Below are 10,562 nucleotides of genomic sequence, written 5' to 3'. Positions count from 1 at the left end.
ATCTGTTTGACATTTTGTTTGGGTTTATTTGCTTTAGTGACTGTATCTTTGTGGATTTTTGTTTTTGGATAATTCGTGATCTATCAATCTTTTTTCTTGTTGTATATGGGTGTTTGTTTTTGTTGTGTGTAGATTCAAAAATGGATATGTTCAGAGAAGGGGGATGTACTTCAAGACCTCCTATGTTAGAAGGCTAAAATTACCCATACTGGAAGACCAAGAAGAGGGCATTTCTGAGAGCTGTAGGTGAAAGAGTACGGATGGCAGTAGAGAATAGGTGGAAGGCCCCGAGTGTTACTAAAAATCGAGTTGAAATAGTCAAGCCAATGAGTGAATGGTCTTAAACTGAGATTGAAAAGGCAAATTTCAACTCCAAAGCTCTTCATACTATCTTCAATGTTGTCTCAACAAACCAGATGAAAGTCATAGCCAACTGTGAAATTGCTAAAGATGTTTGGGATAAGTTGAAGACAAAGAATGACGGGACTCAAGCTGTCAAGAAAGCTAGATTAAAGGCTCTAGCTACTCAGTTCGAGAACTTGAATATGGATGATGGAGAGACAGTAGTAGATTTTCATGCCGAACTATGTGATATCTCAAACGAGCCTTATGCTCTCGGAAAGATATACTCCAATTCGAAATTGGTCAGGAAAGTTCTTGCTGTCTTGTCGAGAGCTTTTAAAGCAAAAGTTACCTCTATTGAAGTTCATGATGTAGAGGAACTAGATCTTGATGAGTTGATAGGTTCTTTACAAAACTATGGGATGACCTTAAAAAGGTGGGGCAAAGAAAAGAAAGAAAAGGATAAGGGAAATAACAGCCTTGCATTTGTTCACAAAGAAGAATTGAAGAAGAATGATGTATCGGAATGTATAATTGATGATAAGGTGGTTTTTCTTACAAAAAAAATATGCAAAATTCCTGAAAAAGAACATGAGAAGAAGTAACCCAGGTGGAAAAGAGAATATCTTCAAGAAAAATGTGCCCTTTAATTAAAGATCTATGGTTCCTCAAGAAAAGAAAAATATAGGGATATAGTGTCGAGAGTGTGAAGGTTTTGGACACATTCAAGCTGAGTGTGCCAATACTCTGAAAAAGAAGAAGGCTATGGCGGTCACTTGGAGTGACAGTGATGAGGATAAAGATGAAACATGCAGTGAATACTCAGATCAAGAGAAATGTGTGGTAGCATTTATGGCTTCATCTAATCGGAAAAATGAAAGCGAGGATGAAGAGTTTGGTGAGTCTGATACAGAAAGCTTGGATCAACAAACTGCTTATGAACAGATGTATGAGCAATGGGTGAGTATGATTAAGAAGGTCAAACAAGTTGAAGGAAAAAATCAAGAATTAATTCTAGTTAACAAAAACCTTGAAGGGAAAGTAAAAAGGTTATTGAGGGAAATCGATGATAAGAATGTACAGTTGCAGGCCTTAAGATTTGAAGTTCTGAAAGTTAAAAAACCTAGAGGAGAATCTGGAGGGGAAGGTTCTCGAAGAAAGGTAAGGCTATTAAACAGAAATGGAAAGGAGACACTTACCGAGGGTCCCTCTACTTCCAAAGGCTTTTATCCAAGTGCAGATCAATCTATAAACTTTCAGTCTCAGGAAGATGAATCTTGAAGAAGACCAAATAGTTTAAAAAGTCCCTCTTGTGGAAGATTTTTCCCAGTCTGTCATTTGTGCAATAAGCGTGGTCATATTCGCCCAAAGTGCTTTAAGTTGCAATCTTACCATCAAAATTTAGTTGATAGAAAGGAGGGATTGAAGTCTTCAGTTAAGTCTGAAGAGAAGGTTGATTTTGTACCATTTGATATTTGTCCTAGAGAAAGTTCAGTTGACCCAAAAGCATGTGTGGCTCATATCTCTTTATTTGCATTTAAGGAAAACCAGTGGTACTTTGATAGTGGTTGTTCACGTCATATGACTGGAAACCAAGACTTGTTAATAAACTACAAAGAAAGGTTGAAGGTGTTGTGACTTTTGGTGATGGAAACAAATGGGCTATACAAGGAAGATGTGATCTTTGTTATGAAGAATCTTCCATCTCTAAAGAATGTTTTGTATGTTGAGGGGTTGAAAGCAAACTTGATTAGTATAAGTCAGCTGTGTGATTTAGGTTATTTGGTAAATTTTTCTAACAGTTGTTGTTCTGTAGTTTCGTCTGATGGAAATAAAATCTTGACAGGAAGGAGATCCAATGATAACTGCTACAAGCTGGACAGTGATGTTCTGTGTCAGAGAATTATACTTAAAAAATCAGAGTTGTGGCATCATAGAATGGGTCATTTGAACAACAGAGATCTCTAGAAATTGATCAAGCTCAAGGCAGTTAGGGGAGTTCCAAAATGTAAAGTTAGTCAAGAAAATGCTTGTGGTCCATGCCAGTTAGGGAAACAAACTAGAGCAACTCATCCTATAGTCAAGTTGCTGCAGACCTCTCAAGTTTTAGAACTTCTACATGTGGACTTGATGGGACTCATGCAAACTGAGAGTATAAGTGGGAAAATATATGGCATGGTCTGTGTAGATGATTATTCCAGATATTATTGGGTCAATTTTATCAGGGAAAAGTCTGATACTTTTGGAGTACTTTCTGGCCTTGTTCTTAAACTTCAAAATGAAAAGGTTCAAAAGATTATAAAAGTCTTCAAGTTGAGGAGTGATCATGAAAAAAAAAATTTGAGAATAATCTTTTTGCAGAATTTTGTGATCATCTCGGTATTGCTCATGAGTTCTCTGCACCTAAAACACCTCAACAAAATGGTGTAGTTGAGAGGAAAAACAGAACTCTCCAAGAAATGGCTCGGGTCATGTTAAGTGGAAAGAAGGTTGCCACTCGTTTTTGGGCTGAAGCTGTGAATACAACTTGCTATATTAGCGATCGAGTTCATCTCAGATTAGGAACACCTCAGACAGCTTGAGATTTGGAAGGGTAAAACTCCCAATCTAGCTCACTTACATATTTTTGGATGTACGTGCTATATACTGAATGATAGAGCATCTCGCCAAATTGATCCTAGAAGTTAGGGCTGATCATTGGGCGGGTTGGTCGGGTTACAAGGCATTTTTACCCGTCCAATGTCATAATCGGGTTAGCAAAAGTGACCCGTAACTTGCCCAATTAAGAAAAAAAATTTTAACCTGTCCAATAATTTGGGCGGGTTGGTTGGGTAAACCCGCCCAAACCGAAATGGTATTTTTTTTTGCGGGTTGGTCGGGTCAACCCGCCCAAACAAAAGTAGTATTTTTTTTTTTTACATTTTTGTAATTTTTTTTCTTTTAAATACTAGTACTAATAGTGTGAAGTTTATCTTTTTAAGCTTAAAACAATATTTTAAATTTATAGTAAAAAAATTAAAACAAAACTTAATTAATTTATATATTTATTTGAATATATTAAAAATAATAAATTGATAATAATTTCTTAATTGGGGGGGTTGATAATTATTTTCAACCCGCCCAATGTAACAATTGGGCGGTTTATTCGGGTTGCGTTTTTTGGCGGTTTTTTCGAGTTGGTTTGGGCGGATTATTCGGGTTGGGCGGGTTGTAAAAATTTTTGCACAGCCCTACTAGAAGTGATGAAGGACTATTTTTAGGATTTGCAGTAAACAGTAAGGCCTATAGAATTTTCAACAAGAGCACTCGTACAGTCATCTATAAATGTGAGATTTGATGAATTAGAGGATAAAGAAGAGACTAGTAAAGATGATAATCCTCATGTTCTATATGTTCCACCAGTTGTTCCCACTGAGCCTGTTATTGAAGAAAATCAGTCTCCTTCTCAGTCTGTGGAGACATCTCTGTCAGATCAGTCTAATGATGTAGTTGACGAATCTTCTCCCAGCTCAGTTCTAGAAGACATTACTAGTACTAATCCATTTGAACCAACTCATGCTGGATTATATAAAAATGATCCACCTTAATGATTCCAAAGGATCATCCTCCAACAGTGATTATTGGTAATCCTACTGACTGCATGGTGACTAGGCGAAAGGCAACAAATGAAATAAGTCACTGCTGTTATCTATCTTTAATAGAGACAAAAAATGCTAAGGAGGCCTTGTTATATGAACATTGGATTTGTGCTATGCAAGACGAACTGGAACAATTTAAGAGAAATGATGTCTAGGAGCTGGTTCCTAGGCCTGTGGAAACAAATAGAGTTGGGACAAAATGGATTTTTAAAAACAAGTCAGATGAGTTTGGTAATGTCACTTAGGAATGAGGCTCGACTGGTAGCTCAAGGATATAATCAAGTGGAAGGTATTGATTTTTAAGAAACGTTTGCTCCAGTATCTCGACTGGAATCTATTCGCATGCTCCTTGCTATTGCGTGTCAATTTAAAATGAAGCTTCATCAAATGGATGTTAAAAGTTCCTTTCTGAATGGCATACTTCAGAAAGAAGTGTTTGTGGAGCAACCAACAGGCTTTAAAGATCCTCATTTGTTAGATCATGTATACAAACTAAAGAAGGTGTTATGTGGACTAAAGCAAGCACCATGGGCTTAGTATGATAGGTTAACCTCTTTTCTACTAAATAATGGATTTGTCAGGGGAAATGCAGATCAAACTCCCTTTATCAAACATCTAAACACGGGTATATTTATGGCTCAAATCTATGTACATGTTATTATTTTTGGGTCCACTTGCCCTGATGAAATAAATAGTTTTGTTGAGCTAATGAAGTCTGAATTCGAAATGAGCATGATAAGTGATCTTAATTTTTTTCTTAGGCTTACAAATTAAACAGATGGAAAATGGAATTTTTATTTCACAGTCTAATTTCACTCTTAACATGCTAAAAAAATTTGGTCTTGAGCATTCCAAGCATGCTAGGACACCCATAGGTACTACTTCTAAACTCACTCGTGACGTGTCAGGAAAATCAGTTGATCCAACTCTCTTTTGTAGTATGATAGGGAGTCTTCTTTATCTTATTGTCAGTAGACCTGATATATGTTTTAGTGTAGGACTCTATGCTAGATATCAGGCCTCCCCTACTGAGTCTCATCTGGTAGCTGTTAAGAGAATAATGAAATATGTGGCAGGAACAGTAGAGTTTGGGTTGTGGTATACCAATGGTACTAATATGTCTTTAGTAGGGTACAATAACTCAGTTTGGGCTGGAAATTTAGATGACAGAAAGAGTACAGTTGGGGGTTGCTTTTATCTAAGTAATAATCTAGTGTCTTGGCATAGTAAAAAAATAAAATTCTATTTCTCTTTCCACTGCTGAAGTTGAATATATTGCGGGTGGGAGTTGTTGTACCCAACTAATTTGGATGAATAAGATGCTCACTGATTATGGTTTTCCACGAAAATCTTTAGTCATGTATTGTGACAATACTAGTGCTATTAATATTTCAAAAAATCATGTGCAACATTCAAGGACTAAACACATTGATATTAGGTACCACTTTATTCGAGAATTAGTTTAATAAAAAACCATCATGCTATCTCATGTCTCTTCTGATGCTCAATTTGCATATTTTTTTACCAAAGCTCTCAATTCTCAGACTTTTGTTCATGTTCGAAAATGCATTGGAGTTTTATCTTTTGTTCACTATCATTTTTTGTCTCATCCAAATTTTTCTAATTTCATTATTTTCCAGGATTTTTTTTATTCAACCTGTATTTTTCTCAACTAAAACGGCTACCTTGTCAAGTGCAATGGGAAGAGCTTTCTCTTGCTGAATTTACTTTTGAGTAGTTTGCTCCTTCTACATTAGTAAGTTCTATTAAAGAAGACAGCTACATCCATGTTCAAGAGTGAAAGCCATAGCTGAATTTTTATTTTAAAAACAAAAAAAATTGAAAAAAAAAATCTGAAGTTAGTGTGTTTATTTGAAGGAGTGAGTTTACTCACATGAGGACACTTTCACACACACATGGAAAATATTGGGTCATCATTGAGTTGAAAATAGTGTTATTAGTATTTTCTTATGATCTGTGTGATTGAATTGTGTTTTTCTTGTTCAAGTTTTTTTTTCCTCCTAGCATTCTCTCCTTTGCATCATTGTTCAACAATAGTCTAAATTTTTTTTTGGTCTATCTGTCTTGACTCAGTTGTTCTTGATATATCATGATAGCTTTTATTTTTTCCTTAAAATTATTTTTGGGCCATATTTTATTTCTCAGTCTTTATGTTGCACAGTGTCTTTTTTATAAATGCATTTATTTATTTTTTGGCACTAATATATAATCCCGTTTTTTTTCCTTGAGCATCTTCTTCATTTTTTTTCTTCCAAAACCTAGTTGTAATGTCATCTGATTCAGCTTCCTCTCTACCGTCCCCAATGTCAGAACCTTCGTCTGTCTCTCCTATGGTTGAGGTCTCTTCGTCCTTGTCTCCGATGGTGCCTTTGCCCCCTGTTCCTGAATTCATTGTCGCCTCTAGCTCCGCTGAGCCCTTTTCTACCGTCGTCCCACCGTCTGGAGATGAGGTTTCAGGTAACCCTTCATCTCTTTTTTTTCGAATATTGTTGAGTCTGAGGTTTCCCCTATTTTTTCTCCCATTCCTTCTCACTCTCTGCTTCGAAAAAATATCAAAGCTATTGCTCATAAACCCAAATCTAAAACCCCCTCTGCCAAAGCGTACAACCTGTTTTGTGTCTAAAGCCACCCAAACCTCTTCTGCTTCTCCTTCTCAGGCCCCTCTTCCTTCCACTCGACCTATTCCTGGCTCTAAAAAATGTCATGTTGCATCTGAGTCTTTGGAGTCGTCCAAAACACAAAAGAGTTCCTCTAAATCTTCTCATGTGCCTCCCCAGTCATCTAAAGTTTCAAAGACTGCATCCAGAAAGTCTTCCACTCCCTCTAGCTCAATCCCTGGTTCCCATGCATCTGATGTTCCTCCTTTGTTGTTTTTTAATAACTCATGAAAATTTAACAAGTATAAAGATCGCATGCCTTTTCGATCTTTGAATGTGGAGTCCAATGTTGTGTTATCTGATTTTCCTGAGCTTCACAAATTAATGTTATCTAGAGGGTGGATTCATACTATCTCTAATATGCTCATGCCGTCTCAGAAATTAGTTAGGGAAGTGTACTCTAACATTGATAAACATTTACTAGAGTCTAGTCATCCAAATAAATTCAAAGTTTATTGTCGGGGTAAGTGGTTTTGTTGCTCCCCATCTGCTATTGCCAAAGCCTTGAAAATTCTTGTGGTTCAAAATCCTGTGTTTGGTCCTGACTTTTCCCCTAACTTAAATATTGTTGCTGCTGAGCTTGCTGGTTGTCCTGATTTTAAGTGGCCTGAAGCTAAGGGGGTTCTTCCTACCACAACATTGTCCAAGTTATATAAGGTCATCCACAAGGTAACTATATCAAATTGGCTGCCAAATTCTCACAAGTCCACACTTGGGTCGTATATGGCTAAGTTTATGTTTGCTGTTGGAACTGGAGTTTCTATTGATCTGTCTACCTTGATTTTTGAACGAATATATAATGATGCTTTGGTTAGTGGTACTCGCCAGTTTTTGCCATTTCCTTGTCTACTTCATCAGTTGGCAATATCCACTTCACCACAATTCACTGCTCAAAAGGTTTTTTTGTCTGTTCTTGATATTGACAAATCTCTTCAAGGTCTTACTGCTCCTCCCATTCTACCTCCTATTGAACCAGATTCTACAAATGTTCTTCCTAGGTTCCCTACATCTGGTTGGTGGTTCTTGTTATTGGACTACTTGCATCAGTTTCGGTCAGACTTTAATTCCTTTGTGGCTACATACAAAAAGGACAAGCAATGGTCTTTGCAATTTGAACGCCATGTTTTAGCTCAGTTGGCCTAGCTTCGTGCCTCTATGGATTCTGATGATCAATCTCATTCTTCCCGTCCCTCCTCTTCTACAGCTTCTCTTCCTGCTCCAACCAACCCACTGGCATCATCTCAGGGGGAGCTTCCTAGCAGTGTCGCTCTTGCTCAGGGGGAGCTTCGTGTCTCTGATCCTTCTCCATCAACTCAGAAGGAGTTGCCTACTGATCCATCTGTTTCTCTTTCTGCACAGTAACTGAAGCTACAATTATGATCACTAAGGGGGATATTTAGTCTAGGTTTCTGGTTGTTCTGGTTGTTTGTTGGTTCTCTTTTGTGACTATTTATGGATGAATATGTGCGACTCTTCTGTAGTCTTTTCTATTTATGTGTTTTTTCTTTTCTTATCTTTTGTATGAACTCTTTCTCTGGGTTTACATGGTTGGTTGTGTTTACTGACTCTATTTTTTGGTTTACATGCCAATCTTGTTATTTGATTCAATGATCATAATTTTCCAAAGGGGGAGATTGTTAATGCCTATTTTGGACTCTGACGTGTTTGATATAATTATGATGTTGTTTTGTCTGAGATGTCTTTTGTTTTATCACCATGTTTTTTCTCTAGTTTTTAACATGTTGGTTAAAAAGAATATAAACAACTTTCTGTTTAGTCAGTCACTTCACACATGTGACTCAGGCTTGTCTATAAATAGAATAATCAGTTTTTCCATGTGAACCAACTCTGATAGAAAGCCCTAGATTTCAGTTCTTGGTCTTAGCCTTATCGTTGCAGGTATAAGGGAAAAAGGTTGAAGAAGAAGTTGAGGAAGTCTGGCTGGGTTTTTGAAGATCAAAGAAGAAGCAAAAGCTTGGATCAGACAGTAACTGAAGGGATTTCAGTCAGGTCTTTGAAGGGAGTTCAAAGAGAGAATTTTGTCGAATCTTGTTGTTTTAGATTTGTTCTTTCACTATTCTTTACTAATTCTTGATTTTGTTGTACAATCTGAATAGTTACATTACGAATGATTGTAAAAGTATTCTTAACAATTTCTTATATGTTTTCAGATCTATGATAATCTTTCTTGAGTGAAGAAATTGAAGTTTCTTTATTTTGATACTTACGTTTATAGTGATTAAGTTTCTTTCATTAATCACAAGTAATATGAATTTGTCATTAAAGTAGCAAATCCAACTTCAAAATTGATACCATTGAATCAAAGTCAACGGTTATGATCAAGTATAAAGTCCTCCACAATCAACACTCTATATGGATCTCAATTTATTTGGGTACATTTTCTAAGAAAAACACTCATCAAAGAGACAGCTACAAGAGGGTTTTCTTTTAACCGAAGAGAATATACTATAAAATAACTAAGGAAAGATGCTCTATGGCCAAATACACAGAAAGACCAGACCCCCACATTTTATCTATCTCCACAAAGAGAGAAAGAGAGTTAGCTTTCCTATTACAATGCATAAAAGATATATCATTGAAGCCTTTGCATGTGTGAGCAATATCATCTAGAACCACACCGAAGGTTGAGTGTTTCACCACCTTTTTGTTGATTACATTCACACCCTAAGGGAGTCCACTTCCATAATAATTGATGTATACCCCCAAGCGTTTACATAGAGGAGGCTCTATAGCATCGCATCTACTTTAGCAATGCGGGGTTCAAGAGCTTAACAACGTGGGGAAGTTGAAGAATAATCTAGTACCATTCCCGAGGCATCACACAAAAATGATCTCTAACCTTTGAAGCATTCTAAACACCATTACTAATCATAATACTGTTGACCATTGATTAGGGTCAAGGGATATAAGAGATGAAAAATTGCCCATCTCCTATAAGAAATCCCACTGTCTTTATAAACTGAAATTGATTTTCCATTTCCTACCAATTAGCAAGCATCCATATGCATAAGTTATTGACCACAAAGAATGTGGCACCATATGTAATAGGCTCTCAATGACACCTTGAGGAAGAGTTAGGGAAGTAGAGACTAGGGTTGTACAAAAGTTTTTGCAAATCGCCCAAACTAAATAAACTGCCCAAACCAAACCAAAAAAACTGACAAAAAATACAACTGAATAATCTGACAAAAATTCAAACCGCTCACTTATTATATTGGACGGTTAGGGAATTATACTAACCCGTCCAATATAACTGAATAACCCGACTAAGAGTTTTTTTTCATTTATACATACATATATATATATATATTACGAATGTAATATTAAATATTGTTTTTAAATTTTTAACAATGAATTTAGAATAATGTCTTAAAGTTTCAATTTAGAATAATATGTCTAAGTTTGGAAGATGTATACTATACTTTTAGTTTGTTGTATCTAATTATTTGAATATTTTTTTAAAAAAAAAACTTAAGATTAGTTTGGGCGGGTTAACCCGACCAAACCGCCTAAAACATTGAACGGGTTAAACTTTTTTTTTCTTAATTGGACGAGTTAGAATTGGATTTTTGCAACCCGATTTTTACATTGGATTGATTAAAATATGTTATAACCCGACCAAACTGACCAATGAACACCCTTAATAGAGACCTTTCCTGCAAAAGACGAATGAGAGTTTTGAATTTTCAATGTTATCGTCCCACATATCATTCTATCTTATTATTCTATAATAATAATAATATATAATTTTCACGTGATTTCACACATTGCTTTATTTTATTTATTATTTTTTTTACAAAATAGCATCGGTGTCCAGATGCTTTTGACTATTGTGCGCCTCAAGGGACTCCAATGCACTAGGATGATATTATCCATTGAACAC

The 10,562-nt window shown here is 36.1% G+C and overlaps 3 protein-coding genes across 3 annotated transcripts; all 3 read left to right on the top strand.

The window, feature by feature from the left end:
- The first annotated feature begins 4,352 nt into the window (after positions 1-4,352).
- On the top strand, positions 4,353-5,244 carry LOC133816292 (secreted RxLR effector protein 161-like). The gene is made up of 2 exons (XM_062248865.1): positions 4,353-4,463; positions 4,759-5,244. Exons 1-2 carry the CDS (start codon positions 4,353-4,355, stop codon positions 5,242-5,244), a joined length of 597 nt encoding a protein of 198 aa, XP_062104849.1.
- A 791-nt stretch (positions 5,245-6,035) lies between these two features.
- On the top strand, positions 6,036-8,351 carry LOC133793979 (proline-rich receptor-like protein kinase PERK8). The gene is made up of 2 exons (XM_062231189.1): positions 6,036-6,458; positions 7,863-8,351. The coding sequence occupies exons 1-2, from the start codon at positions 6,269-6,271 to the stop codon at positions 8,018-8,020; spliced, it is 348 nt and encodes a 115-aa protein (XP_062087173.1). The 5' UTR covers positions 6,036-6,268; the 3' UTR covers positions 8,021-8,351.
- LOC133793966 (uncharacterized) lies at positions 6,914-8,351 on the top strand. Its single transcript, XM_062231185.1, has 2 exons — positions 6,914-7,555; positions 7,657-8,351. Exons 1-2 carry the CDS (start codon positions 6,914-6,916, stop codon positions 7,720-7,722), a joined length of 708 nt encoding a protein of 235 aa, XP_062087169.1. The 3' UTR covers positions 7,723-8,351.
- Positions 8,352-10,562: the final 2,211 nt, after the last annotated feature.

Source organism: Humulus lupulus, chromosome 1 (assembly GCF_963169125.1).
Source record: "Humulus lupulus chromosome 1, drHumLupu1.1, whole genome shotgun sequence".
Lineage (NCBI taxonomy): Eukaryota > Viridiplantae > Streptophyta > Magnoliopsida > Rosales > Cannabaceae > Humulus > Humulus lupulus.
The sequence above is the reverse complement of the archived record's forward strand: the minus strand, read 5'-3'. Positions and strand labels throughout refer to the sequence as shown.

Excerpts from the sequence above, each read along its gene's own strand:
- LOC133793966 (XM_062231185.1), top strand. The coding sequence starts at position 6,914 with ATGCCTTTTCGATCTTTGAATGTGGAGTCCAATGTTGTGTTATCTGAT. Across the intron at positions 7,556-7,656 it reads CACAATTCACTGCTCAAAAG|GTTCCCTACATCTGGTTGGT; the intron begins GTTTTTTTGTCT and ends TGTTCTTCCTAG.
- LOC133816292 (XM_062248865.1), top strand. The coding sequence starts at position 4,353 with ATGAAGCTTCATCAAATGGATGTTAAAAGTTCCTTTCTGAATGGCATA. Across the intron at positions 4,464-4,758 it reads ATCCTCATTTGTTAGATCAT|ATGGAAAATGGAATTTTTAT; the intron begins GTATACAAACTA and ends CAAATTAAACAG.
- LOC133793979 (XM_062231189.1), top strand. The coding sequence starts at position 6,269 with ATGTCATCTGATTCAGCTTCCTCTCTACCGTCCCCAATGTCAGAACCT. Across the intron at positions 6,459-7,862 it reads GTCTGGAGATGAGGTTTCAG|CTTCTCTTCCTGCTCCAACC; the intron begins GTAACCCTTCAT and ends CCTCTTCTACAG.